This window comes from Pecten maximus, chromosome 3, assembly GCF_902652985.1.
Source record: "Pecten maximus chromosome 3, xPecMax1.1, whole genome shotgun sequence".
Taxonomy (NCBI): domain Eukaryota; kingdom Metazoa; phylum Mollusca; class Bivalvia; order Pectinida; family Pectinidae; genus Pecten; species Pecten maximus.
The window spans coordinates 17,411,831-17,435,719 of record NC_047017.1 but is presented as its reverse complement, the minus strand read 5'-3'; the positions used below and the strand labels follow the sequence as shown (position 1 = coordinate 17,435,719).

The following is a 23,889-nucleotide window of genomic DNA, read 5'->3' as shown; positions in this document are numbered from 1 at the left end:
TACCAATGCTTTTAGACCACATGTTCTGCTGTATAGGTACATGCGACCAAAGCTCAGAAATGATGTAAAGACATTCTTTATTACTTAATAGGTATGCATACATCGAATTTCTCGGTGATCATTCAAATTAAATTATCTTCTATTTATTAAATCGGCATTTGAAGAATGTAACTCCAAGATAAACCATTAAAATTCCACTTCTGCAGTTCTAGCTTCCAGGGCAGCCAGGAGTTCCTGTAGAAATATTGTTGTTTCTTCTAAGTTTGCTTCTGAAATGAAATTTAACATTTAAATCGAGATATTGATATATTTCTTTGGGATTTTCATGCAGAGATATTGCAGAAATACTACTTTAAAATATGGACAATTAATCCAAGCTTTGATAAAAAAAGATAAATCAAAACCGAATGGAGATACGATTTCTTGTCAGTTAGACATATGTATGTTGAATTGGCTTACTGTGAAGGTTGGTGGTGTGCGACCTGGAAGGCTCAGCATTTCCCTGGTCTATGGAACCGTAACTGTCTGGTACACCTTGTTTACACAATAACTCATTAGTATTCTTCTTAATACATTACAGTTTTCGGTAACTGTGACATATTTTCGAAAATACTATCTTAATCTGATTTATATAAAATTTCGATTCAATCTTGATTTAAAACTTTATTTTACTACCAGTTAACTGCTATTTATTTAATCCTATTACTCAAACATCAATACTTCTAGATGTGACGCCTGTTAGTTTATAACATTTAAATGACATTGATATATGAATATTCGACTTACCCGGCCAGCTTTTGCTCCATGACCCGTTCCACGATGTTTTCTTATTGTCTCCTTCCGGCGAGTCTTTTTCATCTGCATACAAAATAGTTGTCAACAGCAGGCTATCGGAAGGATTTTCCTGTTTGGCAATTCATGTTTCCCACAAAAGCAATATCAATGTCGCTGAAACTATACATGTAGTATTAGTATGAAATCGCTCGAGAAAATATATAATAAAAAAAAAAGTTCCAAGATATTTGCGAGCGATATGTTTGATGTCTGATGATTCCTACATATCGGGTGTGAGTTTATATGGTCACATAATCCAGTTGATATTATGTTTGGGATGATATCATTTAGTTTTAGACATTCCACTTCGATTGTTCTTATATATTAAGAGAGCTATTCTGAAACACCAAAATAAAGGGAATTAACAAGTATATATATTTCTCATAGGCTGCTCAAAACGTAACCACTTCGAGTTTGTTCGTTGTAACGAGTTAGAAATGATCGGTACTAGTAATTGAATACATGTGCCGAAATCTGAAATGTTTTTTACCCATGTTTTGATACAAAATTCAACATTCACATACTTGTGTGGAGGTTGGTGACGGGTGACTTTGAAGGCTCGGCATTGTTTTCCTGGTCTACGGAACCGTAATTGCCTGGCACACCTTGTTGTTTAGATGACAACGCGTATGATTAGTGTTTCTCTGAATACATTACTGACATTATGTACGATATCTAGAACGACGTAAATCTGAGTTCTTGCACCATTGTAAACGCGAAAATTTTCAAAATCACGGCCATGCCTCTCATACTTTTCACTGCCTCACACCACATCAGTATCGGGATAATATCCGTTTATTTATCTATCAATTCAATGATTTTGATAATGTTTTGTTTGAACTGTACACATCAACTTATTTTCGACTTACCCGGCCAGCTTTTGCTCCATGATCCGTTCCACGATGCTTTGCTACTGTCTCCGTCAGTGGAATCCTTTCCCTCGGCATGCGAAATAGCTATTACATAATCAAAAAAGGTACAAATATGTAACTAGTATTTTTCTACGAACAACAATGTCGTTTTTGTCTTGCACGCGACGGCCAATCGGATGTCAACATTTCGTTTTAGAATTTTGCGTTCAATCCCCCGAGATATTTGGCCCAACATGAACAAAATTTAGTATATATTTATGTTACATACACAACTGCCAATTGCAGAATATTGGTAGCATTTTATGAGCGAGAAACTCCAAAATAGAAATTATTTTTTTAGGGGAACTGGTGCTTAAACGTTCGGGTTCAACTCATTTTCTCAGAAAGTACAAGTGCTAAAACAACTAAACCTAGAAAATTGCAACACAGCATGTAAATCATGTAAATCTGATTTTAAAATTTTGTTTGTCCAAAGATACCCTCCCTCAGTATGCAAGTGATTCCTTCGAAGCTTTGTTCCAACATTTTTTGAAGAAGTCATTGCCTTTTGTTTGTTTCGGTATTTTTATCTGATCTGAAGATCTCCCTTTTAAACGAACTCTTTGAAACCTGGTAGGATTAAAAAAAAACTGGGCCAATTTGGCATTGGACGAGAGGATATTGAACATCTTGGGAGGAGTGATACATTAGGTTGAAAAACTTCATACAAGGGTGAATATTGAGAATGGGTAATTTTGCGATGATTGGAACTGCAATGCATACATATCAAACATTAAACATGGCTATACGCTTCCTATTACTTAATTAACATCTACAGACCTGATGTCTGTTTATTCGGCCATTCTCCTTTCCACTGTCCTTCCCAGTTTGTGCTGACAGTTGGCGCTCCGTTACTCTCCGACTGCGGTACATCATGTTCACCTGTATCTCCCATCATTATTTCTGTATGAAAGAAAAAATCCACAGAGAACAATCTTGTTGAGTTTTTATAGATATACGTTTTCACGGGAAATACGTGAGCTTTTTAGTATCGCTGTAATTATATATAGGTTTCTTTTCGAATTTTAATGTTATTTCGTTTTTCATTTTTGGACTAGAACGACGTTTTACCGTCTATACTTTGTATGAAAGCATTTAAAACAATTAAGTCATTGATGAACTCCCAATTAATGAATTAATCTATTGATTGTGTTGACAAAACACCATACTTGACTTAGAGTTTGCGTCAAACGTTCCAGTGAATTTGGCGTTCAGTTGGCTCGGGTTGAATATGTTTGGTAGATAACTGCTGGTCAGTTTGTTTGGATCATAGTATGCCGTTTCTACTCCGTTCAGGATATGAGGCGCCATCCCATTGGTATGTGGATCGTGAGCACCGTTCAGGTTAGGAAGCGCCATCCCATTGACATGTGGATCGTGAGCACCGTTCAGGGTATGAGGCGCCATCCCATTGACATGTGGATCGTGAGCACCGTTCAGGGTATGAGGCGCCACCCCATTGACATGTGGATTGTAAGCACCGGCCATGTACTTGTCGTTGAGACTGTTTGGGTCATAAGCAATGACATAGTTCTTGAAGTTTTGGTCTGGGTTGTACGACGCGCCGCTGAAAGCCGTGTTGGGGTTGTATGACGCCCTGTTGATGTCCGCGTCTGGATCGTAGGTGGTGATGGTAAAACCCTGGTCGGCCTTCATTATAGTGTTAGGGTCAAAACTCTGAACAGTCGAACCTGACTGGCTTACATCTCCGTCACCTATGGATGACAGAACGGGTCTAACTCAGCTGATTATTACCCAGGATTAAAGTATATGGGATTCAGGGGTAGTCGAGGTAAACCAGAAACTTGCTGTATTCTTCAACACAAATTTTACCGTTATCATTTCATGCAAGGATTTGCATTTCATTACATATTTTGCAACGACTTTGTAATTTCAGTTGTCATTTTTTTCCCTTTCCCATGCATGTTTCGAACGGACTAATTAAACAGAAGTATTATGGTTGTTTGTAAAGCGTTTTTAACCACTGAACATTAAAGGTCATATGACGAACAAATGGATGATGAGACCACTACGAGGCCACACTATTGTCATAACAATGAAAGATCAAAACATAGACACAGCAGTATATGAAGTCCAGTACTATTAGCAAGAAATTAGTACTTTATTTGGAAAACAAAAAGGAAAGGTTATGATAACAAAAGTGGGCCATGTTTCGTGAGGAAAATTTACGGAAACATTTATTTTAGATTGTTGTACTAGGTCATATTTGGAGGGATGCTTTCTCACGCCGACAGAACACTGACTACAGTCGATGAGATGAAACTTAGTTACATGTGGTGTCATATAGGTTGAACAACGAGTAACTAAGGCCGACAGAACATTATTGTCGAGGAGACGTACCTAGCGATGGGTTGGGGTCATGTAGGCGGAAACCAATAACTAACTGGAACCATTATATGATACATATGTAAGAGAAAATTATATAAAAAAAATTCACTTGCGTTATTTTAAAAATCACATTTAACATTTCAAATCAAGCATATCAATTAGCGTTATTGCTCACTTAGACATTTAGGTAGTCAACTCTTTTTTAAATGTGATAGATAAAAGATGGTTTATCCGTTGGCTTGATCAGCAATTACTTTCAGCAACACGCCATCACCCCACCCCTCGCCTGTTGTTCGTTTATCTTGCATATTTTCTCGAGATAAATATATACTAATTATTTATTATACATAGTCTATGGCGTTTCTTTAAAAGCTATGACTCAGGAAACAATGTTATTTCAGAAACAGGTTCTTTCTTATCAACTTTGCACTGTGCTATATTTACATTTTAGTTAGTATAGTCTTCATATACTACTTGCCTTCAGCACTATTCTACAGAAGTGCAATAAAGATCTATCCCACATTGTGGTACAAATGACAGAACTTTAGATATGCAACAACAAACTTAACTGTATGTTATACTGAAATTGAACTCGGGTCCTTTACAGTGACCGTCGTATGTTTCGTCTTAATTCCTAGTGGTACCAGTTTCCACACATACTAGTATTTGAAGATGTTTTAAAACTGTACAATATCTAAACTTACCAAAGTTACGGGGTAAATACGCCAATACATATACATTTTAACACTTCTAGTCCACTTTGATTTGAGCTTCCAAAAAAGGGAATTTTTGAATATCGAAACTTTTGGCTTCTGCACCACATTGTGTATACTACACAATGAAAATTTGTATTCAATCTCTTAGATATTGACAATGTTGTTATCACGGAATTATGAATGCACATCGACAAAATGAAGGATAATTGGTAAAAAGAGTAACTTTGTGAAGTTGCAAACTAGAGTTGATTTTGCGGTGTTTACAACTCTTTACTAGTTATTTATAAACCACTCATGATTTTCCTCTTCTGCTTGATGCTAAGATGGCGGAATTTTATGTTAATCATGACGAACTTTTTAACATTGGTTCTTCACAGTAAATATGATTTAAAGTCTTGCCTCATATCGTTGGTGACTTACGTTCATGCTATGCAGTGAAATGCCAACCTGTTCTCATCCTTCCGAATATTTCAAAGCTCTCCTTGTTAGTCTATTTCGTTCATTTCTCTCTCTCATTTTCTTAGAGTTCTTGATTTAGAACTACAGACTTGTTCATCTGGAATTCTCTATTTATGTTTTCTCTTTGTCACTGTTTCACGTTACTGTATACAAATGTACATGCTACTCATTACTACTTATTTTGTCCACATATCGTATAGCTATACATTAAACTGAAATAAACTTGCACGCTATTATAAGTATTTCTCAATGTTTAAGTTTATTGCAGCAATGACCAAACAAAAAACAAACGACGGAGCGTATTTCTGTCACCTGAGATGTCGAAAGGCTTGAACAGGGACTTGCCCCAAGAAGGCTTGTTCTGCCTGGTCGCTCGGACGTTGTAGTGGCCCGTCTCTTGCAGGCTTACTGAAATACCAAACCCAAGAGTAGTACATCTGATAAGATTATTCGTAATGAAGACATTACCATTAAGAGTTTCTAGGCACATGTCCCATAATTCTATTCAGAGAAATTTGTCCCTGATAATTAATCCTCTTCAGATTAGGTATACATCTAATGGTTAATGTGGACAATTTCTAATCGATTGAAATTCAATTGTGATATGTTATAGTCTTCATTTTTTTCGATGAAAAAAAATAACGATTTTCTTCATTGAACCTATTCACTGGGTGTAAAACCCGTCTCATCAGTTATTGTTCATACCAAATATTAGAATGCCATAGGCATTCCATAGGACCAGTAAAATTTGATAGTACTAATCAATTTTCCCGATATATATGTGCAAAGTATATTAGAAATCTATATTTGTTGTAAAATTAACATATTTCATATCAGTGATGTGACGACCTGTTGTCAGGATACATTTTCGAAATTATATTTTAGTATCGATTAGACACATCTATGATATTGTGATGAATTATATGCAGATCAATACAAGTCTTACAAACTCAAAATATGTGCAATTATGTCAAAGATGGACAATGGCTAATGAAACCACTCGGTAACCTTGAAACAAAAGTTGTGTATATGAGTTTAAATTCGGTCCTCATAATATCATATATGTTAACGGTTGTTTATCCGAAAATAATATGTACAGAAAATCAATTTGATACTTACACGGATGTGTCCATCCAGACCTCCGCCCTAGAATAGAAAGATAGACGATGTAACAAAATGAACGAACAATGATTGACATTGCGTTGTTTGTGTTTAACTAGTAAGGTATTGGACGTAAATGCTGACTCGTGGTACGTGTATCTATCGGTTATGGTGTTACATACAACCAGGCAATGAAAGAGTAGGCGGGGAGAGTTAAGACTCTAATATCAGTTTGAGATAGACAGCGACACCTGGGACAGCTGGAAATATGTATACGCCATTGGATAACATAAAGACACACATTTTAAAGAAATAATAACATTTATAGTTTGTGTTCTTTCATAATTCTTGCTTACAACTTAAATTCGATTTTATTTGATTATTATTTCTTTCTTTGCGACAGACAAATTAAAAGATATCGAACACCACTTATATTCAAGAAGTAACTTTCAATTGGCATTAAATTCAAACTGATTACTAATTTCATCCCGTGTTAATCAGGTTAGCATACCAAAACTTAATACCGCATCCCATCTGTGCAATCGACCACACAACTGTTATCTACATCAAGTATAAATTGCACCATATCCCCAAGCAAGCAAAAAGCAGGGATTCTAGTAATATTCAGGACAAGGTCCACTAAAGGGAATTTAACACTAAATCAAGCGACAAGAACAACACTCCTCATGCAGATTATTCGTTTATCAAATTTGTTGTTTGACCTTTAGATACACTGATGTCTACCATGTACGTATTCCTGTACTTCACTCTTACCAACGCCCTGGTTGTTTATTGCAAACATGTTTCCAAAATTTCCAGAAAGACCTCCTCCTGTAAAAATGAAATCATCCGTAATGCTATGAATTCATGATTGTGCTGTATATTGGGTAGAAATCAGTGGATGCATTATATAATTATAATATGTAAAATGTAAACAATCAAAATTCACTTCATATCATCAATGCCGTTTTAGTGGGGCTATTCTCTGGTAAATTAACAAGTAATTTGTGGAAGGAATTAGTTAATGTTAGATATTATAATTTCAGGGTATCTCTAGGATTTATACCATTCATGAAGCCCATAGGATCCACTAGGTTATGTCCTCCTGAAAAACCCATAGCACCACCTGAAATTAATATGAAAATGTACATAGTTAGATTAAGTGTCTAGTAATGTACTCAATACTTCCATACATGTTTCTGAAGTTTCTGAATCAGCAACATTTTGTTTACGGTATCAACGGTGTTTTTGTTGTTTTTGTTTTGTTTTTTGTTTTGTTTTTTGTTTTGTTTTTTCCCTGTTCTTTTTTCTCCTCCTAATAAATGTATCTCTAAAATTGTTTTTTTAAATAACATGATTTTATTTTTTGGCAGACTGTTTCATAATGAACTAGGTTTTAAGTTTGTTACATACCGTTCATGGCTCCCAGTGGATCTAAGGGGGATTTTCCTGTGGTCCCTACACTTCGTGTGGACACAATTGTCGTGGAAATGAAGACATTTTCTTATATGTTATATAATGCAACACAATTAATCGACAAATCGTCTGAAGAATGTACTGTATACGAAGTACCAACACCAAAAGGAATTGTCAACAGACAGTCTGGATAGGAACAAACGACTGAAAGTATATACTTTGTGAACATAAACATATTTAGTGTCAATAAAACACTAGCATACAATTTTCTCTGAAAAGACGTATGTCAGTTTTAAATGCATAGAAGGGTTGAACCGATTACCACCAAAGCGTGCACAATAACCTCTGACTCATTTGGAGTTCATGCAAAAGAGCAATGAGAAGCATAAACTAAATATACCTGACGTCTGCCTATTCCCTGACCCGGAAGTCGCTCCTCCCATCATGGCGCTCGGGTTGAACATCGAGCCAGATGTGCTTCTTCCTGTTGAACCCCCACCCATCATGGCGCTCGGGTTGAACATCGACCCAGTAGAACTGCCTCCAGTTGAACCTCCTCCCATCATGGCACTCGGACTGAACATCGAGCTACTGGAACTGCTTCCTGATCCACCACTTGGCCCTCCATTCATACCGGATGCTCCACTCATTATTGCACCGGCGTCCAATTTTCCTCCATTAGGTGCTGATGCACCTGAAGAGTAAAATTGGTCATTTAAGACTAGTTCAAAGATTATTCGAATACTAAATTAAAACGAGCTGGAAATATGTTTGTCCTTGTGAGACAGACTTTTATATGTATCATTATACTATTGTGGCATGAGCTACCCTACGAATGTTTGAAGCAGGGAATAATTTGAAAGCCCCAAACTACGAAATAAAGTGCATGCACACACGGATATTTCATGTGATACAGTATATTATTGCTACTTTTCTTATTTTTTAATCATAAAAGAGTATGCTTTGATTGATTCATTATTGATGCTTTTCCCCCTCCACTCACTGAACGTTACCTTATTTGGTACCCAACAACCATGTTACCCAACATGGCTCCTATCTCCTTCAATTGTGTCCTAACAACTTAGCTCCTACCTACACATATAAATAAATTGACCCAACCTCCAAACATGTTCAGACTGGTTCCTTGTTGTGCCATCTGCATGTTGACAGACCCAGCGTCAAAGGAACCGGAACTACTACCGCCTCCTGCCAAACAGAGGAAAGTTGTAATATATTATCTGCGTTCATTGATTTTGTAGTTCACTTCTCCATAAATATTATATTTAAGTAACTTTCGTTCCAACAGTTTAAACTTATTTGAGCACTGTACACTGTTTTAAATAGTTTGATTCAATGAGTTTTGTTATTAGTACACTTATTCTTTCAACGAAAATGATTACTTTAGTGTCGGAGACATACCACTGCTGCTCTGAGGTCCCATGTATTTATTCATATCAACACCTTTAATGGAAAGGAAAATAAGCAATAAGTTTATCAGCAGAAAAAAAAATCATGTTAGAGTTTTAAGATTTAAATTCCTTGATTGTTTAATGATCATTATCATCATATAATTAATACATTATCATATCTATGTTATGCAAATTTATATCACAACTATTAAACAAGATATATGATCATATCATTATTATGCTCATATTACCCATCAGAGGGTTTAGTGGGTTGAATCCTGATGTAGCCATTGAGTTGGTAGCGACTGGATCAAATGACCCGGATGTTCCACTAGATGATGACTTGCCACCACTTGGAGGCTGTGACTGCTGGTTAGACTGAGTCTGAGCTTGGCTAGGCTGCTGAGTCTGTGCTTGTGCCGACTGTGATCCTGAAGATGAACCAGGACTGGAACCTCCAGGACTTTGCTGTTGAGGGTTGAATCCTTGACCATTAGAAAACGAAGGTACATTCCCTCCTGTTCCAGCGCCCGAGTTGGCAGCGTTTGGATCATACTTTCCGCCAGTGTTAACAATGTTGTTAGGATCGTATTTAGGTATAAATGAACTGGATGAGCCTCCGCTACTGGAACCTGACGTCATACTGTTAGCGGGAGAAGAAACACCAGTATTTCCCCCTCCACTTGACTGTGATTGGCCTAAGTTTGAATTGATTTGATTAGGATCAAACGACCCCGATAACGAGCCTGCTGACTGTGATTGACTAGAAGACGGACTTTGCCCCTGTGTGTTCTGAGGGGGTTTTCCGAATGTACTAGAACTGGCTGCACTCTGTGATGATCCAGTGCTTCCGGTTAAACCACCTCCACTGGACTGTGAATTTCCAAAACTGCTGGCTCCTGAAGAGGCTCCAGACGTGCTACCAGACTGAGAACTTCCAAAGGTGTTAGCAGAACTTCCGGAAGTTCCACCTGACTGAGATCCTCCAAAGCTGCTACTTGATGACCCAAAGGAACCTGCTGGTTGCTGTCCAGATTGTTGACGTCCGGTCGAAGATCCTGTTGTCTGCGGTGACGTTTGAGAGGACGACATTTGAGACCCTGACGACGATGACCCAGTTCCGACGTTAGGGTTAAATAATGACCCGGATGAGGAGGCACCAGACTGAGATCCACTCATGCCATTGGGGTTAAACGAGGAACCTTGATTTTGATTGAAACTAGTGAGTCCTCCAGAGGACTGTCCAGCAGATTGTCCTCCACCGCCAGATTGCTGCTGTGAGGACCCCGCACCGCCCATTCCGTTGACATTATTGGGATTGAACATATTCCCACCCAAGCTTCCCATCAGATTATTAGGGTTAAAACTTCCGTAATACTGGCTATTAGACGATTGTGTCCCAACGGACCCCGTCGAACTACCTGACATCATGGCGTTTGGATTAAACATTGATGACGTACTGCCCATCATTGCATTGGGGTTAAACATGTCTCTGCGTAAGAATTTATGTAGTTTTTCATCTGAAAAATGTTGAAAAAATGTTTCGATTAAAAATAACACAACTACACACAAGAAAAGTCTTTAGGTTGACGATTTTATATGAAAGACGACCTTCATTTTTTTTTAAGTTTTTAATTTCTTTATCAAAACTCATTTGTTTTTACTTTTGACATTTTAATTAAGATTTTTTCCATTTATTTTTCACCTATTAGCTATAGCTAAGCTACCTACTTTGTTATATATTTATATAGTTTGTGTATGTAAGTGTGCGTGGAAGTTGTCTTTTCTTTCTGTAACATGTGAGTATTTTGTGTTTCATTACATTATTGTTGGTTTATTTGTTAATAAATGACTTATAATAGAGTGACAAAGATCAAATAATGTAATGATATATTGAACAAAATGCATTGAGATTAAACCCAGGGATTTCAAAATAGATTAGTACATGGTATCATATTCAAGGAACACACATCAAATACTTAAATTCTACACATACGTGATATTATAATACACTCATACAAATACACACATGCATACACATGTAAAACTTACCATATGTTTGTGGTCTTGCATTCGCTGATTGCCAATTTACCACCGCAATTAGAATAATTAGGTTTTCAATATGCATGCCTTGGTATTAGATGCAATGTTCTCACTCCCAACTTTCGGATTTAGTTTAGGTTGTTATCGTAAATGTCCTTGCTATCATAGCCCAGCGATGGTCACTTGCTATTATAATTGGTCACGTACTTGTATATTTATACCTTACTAGGATATTTTACAGCCAGTAAACTCATGAACAATGTTGAATTTGAAATGTATTTTACAATGCTTTATTATGCTATGTGTTTTATATTGAGTTTTCAATGTCCGAACTAAGCACCAATTGTTCTTAGGTAGTTACACTTGCATTCTGTTATTCATTTCCATATGTAAGTTAGATACAGTATTAAATAATCATATATAGGCCTCTTTAGCATATTATATAAATTGTACTACCTACGACATGCCGAGACAATCTGATTCAAGTTTATTGCATTAAAATGTAATACAAAAGAATGATATAACAGGCAATGCTTATATCAATCTTACCCTAAAATTGCCCATGCAGACAATGCGTCTTGATGTTTCTCTAGAGACAAAAGAGCATATTTTAAATTTCAGTATATGTAAAGGTGCAAAGTATTTTTTGTAATAAAAAAATTCAAATAATATAATAAAGCGGTCTATGTATCTAAACATGTATTGCATATAATTACTCCAGAATGCGTCATTTGTGAGGCAGTGAAAGGTGAAGGAAATACGATTAAGCACCACTTATTGAATTATTGCATTGTTATGGTATTTATTGTATATTGCATGATGCATTTAAATATTAATATCTATATTGAATACGTCTTTAATAATATCATCAAGAAACTTGGTTTTAACATATCCGGATAAACTGGTAATGATTTGACCGCCAGATTCCATGTGGAAATGTCACGTGCTTGTTTAAGGAACCTTGTGATCTTAAACAGGTGTGAGACTTATCTTTGGTCTGATGTGTGACATGTACACATGCCACATGACAAAGGAGTGTTCGGCGTGATTTCTTAAGGACCTTAACATTCCGTGTCAATATGAAATCTATCTCTTATTTAATTCAAACATCTATCAAGGAAATCGACTTGTCTCACGAGTCATCCTTATGGCCTGATTTTTTTTTTATAAACTTATAATATGTGTACTTTTCTTTTGGCAGGTACAGTCGATTGCTTATTTAAACAAAATACACAATACTTAATTCCACTTTCACAAAGGAATTAGCTCATTAAAAGTCATCATGATGTTAATAAACATTGTGTATTTAATGTGCATTAAATATGGGAGAGATTCTGATATCTTGACTATGCTTTTTCTGTTATCTATTCGACACCAAATTACTGTATCCTGCAATAAACAATGGATAATAATTACATTAATCTGATATCGTGAAATATGTTTATTTATTGCATCTTTGCCAGTAAAATATAGAAATTTATCATACTAATAAAACTTAGGTTTTCACTGCAGCGATTTGCAGAGAAAATATAAGTTTTTGCAGTGAAAATATTAAATATTTTGACACAATACATTTTGCTATAAAAAATGCAATAAAAAGTATGAAATGAATGGTTTCCCGTCACTCGTATGACAGAATATTTCAATATTGTGCGTTGCACTCGTAAAAATATCGATATTCTGTCATACTCGTGAAATATATGTTATATCAAACGGTAAACTATTCAATATCCTCTATCTATGTTTTCTCCCCACGTCGCAAGTGTCTCTTTCAGGACACGTATGCTATGTAATTATAACAATTGTGCAAAAGACAAGAGAATAACAACTGTCATATGAATATAACAACGGTATATGTCAAACAATGAACTAGCAAACTGCATACAGCTTTTTCATTCATCTAAGACTCATCACTGATGCTTCGGGACCAAAAGGTTTGAAAAGAAGTAAAAATGACATAAAGCACATATTTAAATATAGAAGAGGCATAATTATATGCACTCAATATTTAATCAATTGGTGAATTTATGATATCTTTTATATCTAACTTCAACAAAATAATCTTTTGGTTATGAAATTACATTCTATTTATCCCTGCCTCTGTTTCATCAATTTTCCTTATGTTAAGGAAATTTTATTGTTTTAAGTTTTCCCCGATATTAGATGTGGAATAAATCTTGTATTATGGCTTGTATCTAATATTGATGAAACTGGGGCGTGAATAAACACAAAAACAAATCTTTCGAGATAAAAATGCTGAAGTCCGTTTTTCATTATGACATAGTTTATTGTGTCTGAGATCATCATGCGTTCATGGATTTATTTGTTTCACAAATTATTTTACATCCTGAACATCAAGTTTCGCTTCCGATTTCTGCAAGTCTATGACGTCTAATGATTTCTTTGAGTGATTTGTGAGTGAAAGAGTAAATAATAAATATAATTCTTACACGTTCGCATATATATATATATTACAGACAAATGGTACATAAGATAACACCAAGAAATCTTGCCGTTCCAAAATCCGATCACTTTTTTGCATGCTGGAAAAAGGAAGATGCTCGACTGTATAAGTACTTATGGGTTGATGTTGATGAGAAAGCGTAGAACATGATCAGGATTTTATATGTAATAAGAATCCTTGATAATTGTCATAAAACTAATAGTCACCACGAAAACCAGCCTGTGGATACATTAAGAGTTCAAAGAATAAAGATATCATAAATCCTGCCAGGAAACATATCTAAAGTGTGTGGATTTATTGTAGTTATCACAGCATAAAGAACAGAAATATTGCGTTTTCATGACGAATGACTAAGTCTACAGAACACTTTAGTGACGGGTTCTTCCCTGTCTTCATTTCCCTGTCATCAACTTGACGAACTCTGAAATAAAGGAAACATTTCATTTGTATTACTTGTGTAATATGATCAATAGGTAATGTTCACACCTGATTTGGATACAATTTCATTGCATCCTAAAATTAATTTAAGAATATAACAAAAAGTTTGCGATAATAACATGATATGTAAAGGATAATTCAATATGACAAAAGTATTCGAACTGTATTATATAAGGTGTTGAATGGTTATTGAAATGTTTTCAATTTGAATATGTTAACCAACCTATCGAACGACACCTACAAAACGTTGCCTCGTGCTTCATAGTCAACTGGTAACTGATAAGCAATACTTTCTTAATCAAATGCGTAGTTGAAAAAAATCATGATGATAATAATAAACCAAATATGCTGCAAAGATTCAAAAAACAAAAATCACACAATCTTTTATAACTTCATTTCTTTACAGAAAAATTTGGCCATTTTCAAGGCAGCATATAGAGAACACCGTTCGGTTTTTATTTATATTCCATGATGATGTAATAAAGCAAATTTTTGACAGGTGTGAAACATTTGATATAACATGAATATTTGACATATGTGAAGAATACCTGTGACACAATAATTAATACAACCTTATCATGCCAATACATAGTTGTAACATCATTCTATACCTTTATAGTTTATTTTTCCATCGTTGTTGACATCAGCTTCATTCATCAGTATATCAACTTCTGCGTCGGTAAGGATTTCCCCCGATGTCGCTACAACACTTTGTAGCTCATTTGCAGTGAGGAAACCGTTACCATCTTTATCAAACAGGCGGAATGCCTCTACCAGACCCGTTTCAATGTCTGCTTCTTGTAGTCTCTTGGCAACAAGGTGAAGGAATTCATCGAAATCTATTGAGCCGTTTCCTGAAACAGCCCAACACGTTGAAATGGTATGTCATTGACGGTAAAATTGATTTTAAAATATGCATTTACAAATGACACTACATAAGCCCATTACAATACAAGCTGATAATAAGGTACAGTACAGCCAATATGAATTAAAACTGCATCATGCAGTTGTGACGTAATTTAAGGAAACTTCAGCTGCGACACAAAGGGTTTAAAGTTTTAATACCTAGAAGGCGGCTGTAAAAGCTAAAAAAAAAAAAACAATAGGTCAAAGTTCAAGTGGGGAAGTGAAATAGCTCCACAATTAAAATAAGAATTATAATTTGAAAATTGAATTCCAAAAGAACGTCAAGTATGAAAATTATGAGTACTCAGGGAAGTAGCTTAAAGAAATATGAAACTTTGGGAGAGGAAAATAGAACATATCGCTGCTGTCTTACCGTCATTGTCTACCAGAGATATCATATCATGAAGCTCTGCATCGGTAGGGTTCTGGCCCAGAGATCGCATCACGTGACCTAGCTCCTTTGTTGTTATAGTCCCATCACCGTCCTGGTCGAATAAAAGGAATGTATCCCTAAATTCTGCGTTGATAAACAAATGAACAACATGTTAATTAATAATTCAATATGAAGAAATAAAAGCGATCGAGTTCCACGTGCATTCATGCATCCAAAATATATACACCTATATTCAATCATATGCGTTTTGTTAAGGTATATTTAAGTTTTACTGTGATGGATTTTGCACATATTATGAAGCAATGAAAGTGCTGCTTTTTACACAAAATGAGGAACATCAACAAATACAATACCTGTTATCTGTTCTTTGGTCAACTGATGGACCTGTGAAATAAACATTTAAACATAATGAAAACTGCCAAAAATATACAATTAAAAATTTTGTAGTTGTACATGAAGTAGCATTCTTGAAGATAATTTACAAAACATTTAGAAATATAACCTTTCCATTTCCAGATTGGTAGTTTTCCTGACATCAATAGAAACGCAATTGCAAGTCTTCAGATACTTTTGTATGTTAAGATTGGATATATGTGTTCTGTTGAACTCAGTCAAGATTTTCTCATATGATTAGTCTCATGTTTTACAGTGATCACCTGGCTTAGTCTCCATTTCGGAAGTTTCAACGGGTGCCTCGATGGAATATATATTTATTAGGTCCTAAAAGGTTATAACGATCTATAGAATTCCCGGATTTAGGATATTTCAGTGCTCCAAATTTGCTTAATTCGTTTGAATGCCTTGTGTGATGTTCATAATTTCGTAGCAAAGAGACAGAGTAAATCTGAACCATGACATTACTTTCAGCTTACTTGTGGAGTTGATAATTTTTTCTTTGTTTCATATCCGTTCTTTCATGTCACTGTTTTTTATTCCAACTTTGATATCGGATTTATTATGGATGGTTCTCAAACTCGGTAATCTGATATCTTATTAAGCAAGACGTTTAGTTACGGTCGTTATAGTGTTTTTGCTGTCACTGAACCTGTTCTCCATCTTTAAAACGCTATATATATAATATTTGTATACACAAAAATTATAGTACAAGAATCGCTGATGAAGCAGATGACACTCGCCATTCCAAAATGCTTAATAAATATGATTCCATATATTTATACATGTTCGTTGCTTTCCTCGTGTAGTTTCATTGATATTGTTTGTTTATTACGAGACTGTACGTATCTATGTAAAATAGTTATGTCGAAATAAGTATCTTTACCTCAATGGCTTATTTTTCAGAAAAAAAACTGTATTGAGTATATGGAGAGCTGTTTTATGACTTATATGGAATGAAAACTAGTCTGAAATGTGAAGCTCTGACTATTTAAGGGATTAATGTATAATAGAAGTTTTATTTTGGTAAAAAACATTGTAAATATATATTCTTAATTTAGGATAAATCTATTTTAGATCAGAACTGTTTTTATTCATGATAATAATATCAATATGTAGTTTTTTTGTGTCCGATCGTTGTTTTAACAAACCAGATGCAGGGACCAGGTAGTTTTGCTCATGTAAATAAATATCCATTATATCCCTGATTATAATTAAATCTTAAAATATTAAGAACGACATCTACTTTTATGATTACGATAATTACGTATGCATTGATATGTTGTCTTCAATATTGTTGCTCCACTTCATAGACTTGCTTTATATTTAAAGCTGACAACGCAAGTTAAAAAGCTTTCGCTTTGAAATAAAAGAAACAACAACATACTTTTTTTAAATGGTTTGGAGATGTTCCCTTTTATAAATATATATCTTCCGGTCACAGTTTTCAAGGAAGTGGCAGATATTGTAGTTGAAGTCTGCTTAGTTAACAGACTGGTGATATGTGCCTATAATAGCGTGCATGCACGTGAGATAGATATATTTGTATCACAGAGAACATCTCCAAACCATTTCAAAAATCATTATTTCTTCTTATTTCAAAAGGAAAGCTTTTTATCTTGCGTTGTCAGCTTTAAGTTAAATCTTAAATCATGAGTATGATGCTATCCATTCTGTGTTTTCTCTATGCATATTTGATGTGACAGTTTAACAATGACATCTTCGAAACAGTTCACCTTTTCCAGTGGGGAATAGCTTGGACTATTTCACACAATAATATAAACTATTTCCCAGCTGATTAACTATAAACCCCTTTATCTATAATACCAGGTAATTAACGTAATGGATGACAGCATAGCTACACACAAAGATACATTACTTCGCAGCTGTAAACTAACATGAACAGACACACAAATAGGTTTAAATAGAAATATGCGATATGATTAATAATTATATCCAGGATGTCCAAGGATATACTGAATTTGAAATTGAAGGTTAAATGATGAATCTTATAGATATGGTACTGTTTCGTCAACACAGACAGTACTGTTCACCGCCACCTAATACTGACATGATGCAGCTATACGATGATTTTGTTGTGATTTACATGAAAGCGTGACAAAATATTTATATATTTACACGATGAATGTTTATCTGTAAACATTTTGCAAAAAATATATCTTGAGAAACTTGTAGTTAAATAAGGCAAATAATGGGCTACCCTTGTGAACATTATTAACTCTTAACACTGACAACGTCGTAATATAATATGAGACTTGCACGTAGACATACAATACTTATTCCTGACCTTGCTTGGTACACGAACTTCAGAATCCGAGTATTCCGAGCCATTATTTGATGCTTCCGAAGACTTCCGAAAGAAACTTAATCTCCTCGGTGTAGAAAATGTACTCTTTTTCATGATGCGTAGAGCCATTCTCATCTGCGCGAGATGTGTGTACCCAAATTTTAAGCCTTTACGAAATTGTCTCTGTCCCTATCTATTGTTATTGTACTAACAACAGTCAAATGCCATACTTCGCTGGTGTTTAAATACGGGTTTACGTTTACTGAAAGGAGTATACCACGTGTTACATAGTGAGTTTTAAATGTGAGGACAATAAGAGTTAGGAATGTCTGTGTTAGATCTATTTACACAGGCTGGTTGTTTTGAAAAGAGTACACCCCAGATATCTGAAGTACTATATACGTACCATGGTGGTTGTTATGGATCCAATAATGGAAGTGTTTTGGTATTTCCCTCTTACTATAAACTTGAAGACGGGACACTTTGGTCAGCGACTTCAACAGATGAATGTTCAGATCGTATGTGTGTTTATAGGTCCCTAACATGTAATTTGTCCATGTGTAATAAAGAAACACTAATTACGGGTGTCATTAGTAGGACATTTGATGAATGACCAATTGACCAACAGGTGTAACAATTGATATTGATTCTCGCCTAGTCCAGAATCAGTAAGAGTTGATTGGGTCTCATTGACTCTGCCCACAAGGGTAAAGCATGACTTGTTTATATGTTCCCTAGTGTAAACATAATAGATAATGACTTATATAGATGAAATCGTTGATACAGATGTTATGTGTAGATTTCTACTCAGAAGGATAGTATCGAAATATATTTTGTTATCTTTTAGTATTTTCTGAAATAATCCACCAATAACCATGAAACATGATCCATCTATTCGCCGTTCTTGTTGTCATGTTACAATGAAACAGTATCCATCTTTTAACTGTTTTTGATGCGTTACCTTGAACCAGTAGCCATATTTTTTTTATTTTTTTTTATTTTTATTTTGTCATGTTACCATTTAACAGTATCCATATATTCGCAGTTTTTGTTATTATGCATCTCCCTTCCTAATTATGTTCTGACTTAAGATTTCATAAAACAAAATCCGAATGTTTGTTTTCCTAAAAAAACACAACATATTTTCATATATCGAAAGAAAATCACACGGGGGTATGAAACAAGGCAATGCTAATTTTTGTTGTTATCCTTATTTTAAATACCATTTTGAAATATCCTTTGATATCACAATGCTTAGGAAGAAAGTCTCTTTCCCTAATTATGTACTAAATGCAGTTTCACTTACTTAATGTTGAACAGCGAACGATAATGGTGACTTAATGAAGAAAGTTGTATTCAACAATAACTGTCCTTTTTCGATGGTCATTACAGCATAGAAAAACAACACAAATACGTGGTGTCTGTTCCCATGTTTATTATATTTTTATAGAAAATATTGAAGTAGTAATGTTTCACCTCTTTTGGCGTTTATCCTGAAACATACAAATAGAGACATTCATAGACTTGATAAATCGTACGTTGTAACATTTGGAAATGTATTCTCATGCTTTATGAAATTAAAATATGATTATTCAGCGAAAATTAAACATCATGGACATCTTTGTATACAATGATTAAGGTTTATTTACTTACGCAAGATTTTGGTGAATTGATGTGATCAGCTTGATATATTGTAAAATTACATGACATGGCTTGATCAAACAGACTTTTTGTCACAAATGCACTATTTTTACAAAATCCACACAACATATTTATCAAGTATCATCTTATTCTTTTGATGCATCCTACAATATATCACAGGAGCATCACTCAGCATTCTAACTTATTTTCTTTTATTTACATGTGCATTAACAGTGTAAAATTCATCCGACTAAAATTGTACAGCATGTTATGCATCAAATCCTAATAAATAAAGCCCCGTGTCACGTTATGGTTTACCTTAGCGTCTTCCTCCTCCCATCATGAGGTTAGGGTTGAAGAAGTTGAACACCTGGCTGTTGATCTGGTCCGGATTAAAACCAGACCCCCCTCCCCCTCCTTGCCCTAGTTGGGCTTTTGAGGGATCAAGGAAGCTAAACATAATTTGGTTTAATTTGTTTGGATCGAATGATGGTATAGAACTGGAACTGGATGATCCACTACCTCCACTTCCGCTTCCGCTGCCACTACTACTACTGCTACTACTACTTCCTCCGCTACTTCCTGAAGACGAAGAGGATGAGGAAGGTGACCCACCACCCATTGTAAATGCCCCTGGGTTAGTAAACATGCTAGGTTGTGTCAGCTGAGAAGCCCCTGATGTCTGACTCGAGCCCCCAGTTTGACTAACTCCCCCAGTTTGGCTAGCACTTCCGGCCTGACTAGCTCCCCCAGACTGACTGGCTCCTCCTGTCTGACTTGCCCCGCTGGTCAGGCTAGATCCACTGGGACTAGATCCACCGGAAGTTGATCCAGCAGAAGGTGACATACTTCCACCTGTGCTTGGCGCTTGAGCAGTTTGTCTTTTGATATCTTAAACATAAACGCAAAGAATAATCTTTTGACCGTAATACAATTATAAGATTGACTAGATATTTAAATGCTTATAATTCAATGCAGAATCTAATTGTCTTGAGAATGTTTATCCGAATTACTTTTAACGCGACATATTCTGCTACAAATTTCTTTGAATGTGAGTCGTCATCTTGTGTTTGTGTAATTTACATACGACATTTAGCCTATGTATTACAACAAGTCCCAACTTACATCGCTTCCCTAGCTGAGACTGGGGGTTGAACATGTTGAAGCTGATAGTATTCCACTGATCTGGGTTGTACATGCCACCAGTGGCACCTCCTGCGCCGAGCATGGACTTGGAGGGGTCAAGGAAACTCGACGTCAACTGGTTGACCGCATTTGGGTCGTATTTGGGGATCGTGGAAGATCCTCCCGAGGCTTGTCGCTTAACTACAATGATAGCAACACACTAAAATAAGAATATTATTCCACTTGATTGCTTCTAAAAGCGTACATAGTAAATAGTAGCGGTATATTAAACTGACCTAATGTTCCTCTTCCAATCAGTGCCGAGAATGCCATCCCGTTAATTTTGTTAGGATCAAATGTTGATGAGAAACCAGTTGAACTCATTTGGTTTGATCCGAATGGATTCATATTTAATGGGAATTTTGCCGTTGATTGGCTTGAAGAATTGGAAGTTGCATTAGTGCTACCTCCAAATGGATTCATGTCCATAGGATTTCCTGACTGCATTGGATTGCCTGCGGGTCCGGAGTATCCGGTAGTACTTTGCTGTCCTGGTGATGCCTGGGTGTTAAAGGGGTTTAATGCTCCAGAAGGTCCCGACAGGGGATTGAAGTTTGTGTTATTTCCAGAAGTACTTTGCTGTCCTGACGATGCCTGGGTGTTAAAGGGGTTTAACGCTCCAGAGGGTCCTGACAGGGGATTGAAGTTTGTGTTCTTTCCGGAAGACAAGAAAATAGAAGAAGTTGATGACGAACTACTTTGAAACCCGGTATGATTCATCTGACTCTGAGCAGCGAACGGATTCATGGCACCGGCACCACTCACGCTTCCCATTTTTACTGGACTAAAAGGTGAAAAAACGGAAGTGGCACCGGAACTGGACGTCTGTCTCCGTAATCCTGAAGAAGGAGACCGAAAACTTGTATATACAAGTTGATTAAGAATGGCCTTGATGTCCGCGCTCCTTTCGCATCAAATGCCTCGAGATGACTATGAAGTTTCATGCAATCATTATTTTTCTAAATGATCTATTTATGTTACATTCGAAAATCCTAACTTGTTATAGTGTAAATCAAGAAAATGTCACTAGTAAACATCAAGTAAATAACACTCGTTAACACAATAAATACTTCAATGGTGTCACGTAACTACAATACGTGATTTTGTAATTACCAGTAATGGCAGTAATGTCAGAATCTTATGACGTCATATCAGAGAAGAAAACAAGTACTGCTTTCTTTTTATGTTTAGGCGATGTCATCCTTTTTGATCACGATATATTCTTTTATGTCTAGAAAACGTCCTAATGGCCCCAGAATGGAATTTCGAAATTCTATTTTTGGTTTTGGGTTTGCGTTTTTTTTTCATGTTATATCCCAGCATTTAACATAACAAAAATGCATCGAAGAAATGGCTTCTGAAATTAAATGAACCTACTTTTGTTCTTTTAAAATATATTAATGTGAAATGACATTGACCTGCTTTATGGAATACACATATTCTTCAATCTGATCCAAATACTACTCGGGTAATCGGTTCCTGCTGAAATAAGGGTTAGAATTGTGCATTCTAAATATTCTGTTACTGTACCAGACACCGGATTCTACTCTTTTTACTCTTCCTCCAACGTCATATTGAGCGTAAAATAGACTTGTATCCGCTATCAAAATATTAATCAATTTATCGATGTAACTATCATTAATACATAGAGGATATTGAATGGTTGCCCGTTTAATATAACATATATTTCACTCGTATGACAGAATATCGATATTTTTCACTCGTGCTTCGCACTCGTGAAAATATCGATATTCTGTCATACGAGTGAAACATATGTTATATTTAACGGGAAACCATTCAATTTTCTTTTTATTGCATTTCATAAACTTTTAAACAAAATTAAAAACATCGAAAAATTAATAGTGTCAAAAAGTGCGGGAATCAGTAATGACGTCATCTCATTGTGACGTTACTCTACGTCAACATGACGGCGCCATTTTTAAAGGACTGATCAGCGCAATTTAAGCATTTTCTACAGTTATCGGAGAATATGTGCATGAATAGCTAACGTCAAGTGAGTATTTGGTCAAAAATTGGTCAGATTATTTCAAAAATATAGCAAAATAACCAATTTGTCTATCTCCGCTTCGATTGGAAAAATCGGCAAGTTTCAACGAGGTGAATACAAAGGTCCGCTCTGACTGGTCAAAAACGGAAAACTTATATTTTCACTGCAAAACTTATATTTTCACTGCAACATCTTATATTTTCACTGCAACATCTTATATTTTCACTGCTCATCGCTGCAGTGAAAATATAAGTTTTATTAGCTTGATAAATTTCTATATTTCACTGGCAAAAATGCAATAAATGATATTATTTCATAATGAAATATTTTGTGTATCCAAATAATTATGATATTGCATTAATATTATGCAAAACAATAGTACGTTTTTTCATGTGTAAACAAGAATATTATTGGGTTCGCTGTTTTCGAATTGATGTTGATGCGGTATTAATTGTTATCGCATATGTGGACACCTTTTTTGTTAAAGCACAGTGATGACGCACTTTCCGAACCGTACTTAAGTTTCTATTAAATGTACCTAGCATCATCAATTAGCAAAGATAAAAGTTTAGATGTGAAATTTGTTTTCGTATTTATACTTTGAGTTAGGGTACACGAGATTACAGTTCAACTAATACTCTCTTATCTCAAATTGCCATCAGCAAAATGTGGTCCACCATTAACTCTGGCCACTATCTCTTACCTGCAAAGTTCCTCCCCAATCCCCCATGAAAGAGGGCCACAACGAAAAGAAGTGAAAACCACTTCATAATGTTCGAAAAGGTGTTAATCTATCGAAGACAAAGGACTGGCAGGTGACATAAGTGAGAAGACACTAATATGATATGAATTATCTTAAACGTGACATCATTGTTCGTTATCAAGAGTGAAGGACAATCTGGGCACACTTTGAC

General features: G+C 35.5%; 3 protein-coding genes across 5 annotated transcripts; all 3 read right to left on the bottom strand.

Annotated features, from left to right (window-relative positions):
• Positions 1 to 60: 60 nt before the first annotated feature.
• LOC117323402 lies at positions 61 to 4,710 on the bottom strand. 3 transcript variants are annotated; one of them, XM_033878599.1, is made up of 7 exons: positions 2,915 to 4,537; positions 2,526 to 2,648; positions 1,704 to 1,790; positions 1,359 to 1,439; positions 787 to 858; positions 460 to 534; positions 61 to 269 (listed from the first exon to the last, which is right to left on the bottom strand). In XM_033878599.1, the coding sequence occupies exons 1-7, from the start codon at positions 3,399 to 3,401 to the stop codon at positions 187 to 189; spliced, it is 1,008 nt and encodes a 335-aa protein (XP_033734490.1). In that variant the 5' UTR covers positions 3,402 to 4,537; the 3' UTR covers positions 61 to 186. The 3 variants fall into 3 exon arrangements, with proteins under 3 accessions (XP_033734490.1, XP_033734491.1, XP_033734492.1); XM_033878600.1 differs by lacking the exons at positions 787 to 858; positions 1,359 to 1,439 and having other exon boundaries at positions 2,915 to 4,697; XM_033878601.1 differs by lacking the exons at positions 61 to 269; positions 460 to 534 and having other exon boundaries at positions 844 to 954; positions 2,915 to 4,710.
• Positions 4,711 to 5,586: 876 nt separating this feature from the next.
• On the bottom strand, positions 5,587 to 23,888 carry LOC117322623 (uncharacterized transmembrane protein DDB_G0289901-like). Its single transcript, XM_033877562.1, has 14 exons — positions 23,679 to 23,888; positions 21,204 to 21,806; positions 20,908 to 21,108; positions 20,107 to 20,673; positions 15,420 to 15,563; positions 14,752 to 14,994; positions 9,447 to 10,715; positions 9,206 to 9,247; positions 8,906 to 8,992; positions 8,187 to 8,480; positions 7,784 to 7,828; positions 7,437 to 7,496; positions 6,389 to 7,201; positions 5,587 to 5,677 (listed from the first exon to the last, which is right to left on the bottom strand). The coding sequence occupies exons 1-13, from the start codon at positions 23,743 to 23,745 to the stop codon at positions 7,095 to 7,097; spliced, it is 3,729 nt and encodes a 1,242-aa protein (XP_033733453.1). The 5' UTR covers positions 23,746 to 23,888; the 3' UTR covers positions 5,587 to 5,677; positions 6,389 to 7,094.
• On the bottom strand, positions 13,505 to 18,359 carry LOC117323401 (calmodulin-like). Its single transcript, XM_033878598.1, has 5 exons — positions 18,142 to 18,359; positions 15,794 to 15,824; positions 15,420 to 15,563; positions 14,752 to 14,994; positions 13,505 to 14,123 (listed from the first exon to the last, which is right to left on the bottom strand). The coding sequence occupies exons 1-5, from the start codon at positions 18,274 to 18,276 to the stop codon at positions 14,095 to 14,097; spliced, it is 582 nt and encodes a 193-aa protein (XP_033734489.1). The 5' UTR covers positions 18,277 to 18,359; the 3' UTR covers positions 13,505 to 14,094.
• Position 23,889: the final 1 nt, after the last annotated feature.

What these genes read in the sequence shown, in the direction of transcription:
- LOC117323402 (XM_033878599.1), bottom strand. Translation starts at nt 3,401, where the DNA reads ATGAAGGCCGACCAGGGTTTTACCATCACCACCTACGATCCAGACGCG. An exon ending in GCCGAATAAACAGACATCAG is followed by an intron (nt 1,791 to 2,525) that starts GTCTGTAGATGT and finishes ATTATGTAATAG; the next exon opens with CTATTTCGCATGCCGAGGGA. An exon ending in CGTCACCAACCTCCACACAA is followed by an intron (nt 859 to 1,358) that starts GTATGTGAATGT and finishes TTTTGTATGCAG; the next exon opens with ATGAAAAAGACTCGCCGGAA.
- LOC117323401 (XM_033878598.1), bottom strand. Translation starts at nt 18,276, where the DNA reads ATGAGAATGGCTCTACGCATCATGAAAAAGAGTACATTTTCTACACCG. An exon ending in AAGTTCGTGTACCAAGCAAG is followed by an intron (nt 15,825 to 18,141) that starts GTCAGGAATAAG and finishes TTTATTTCACAG; the next exon opens with GTCCATCAGTTGACCAAAGA. An exon ending in GACCAAAGAACAGATAACAG is followed by an intron (nt 15,564 to 15,793) that starts GTATTGTATTTG and finishes TTATCAACGCAG; the next exon opens with AATTTAGGGATACATTCCTT.
- LOC117322623 (XM_033877562.1), bottom strand. Translation starts at nt 23,745, where the DNA reads ATGAAGTGGTTTTCACTTCTTTTCGTTGTGGCCCTCTTTCATGGGGGA. An exon ending in ATCTCTGGTAGACAATGACG is followed by an intron (nt 14,995 to 15,419) that starts GTAAGACAGCAG and finishes GGGCTGTTTCAG; the next exon opens with GAAACGGCTCAATAGATTTC. An exon ending in TGGAAAAATAAACTATAAAG is followed by an intron (nt 10,716 to 14,751) that starts GTATAGAATGAT and finishes AACATTTTTCAG; the next exon opens with ATGAAAAACTACATAAATTC.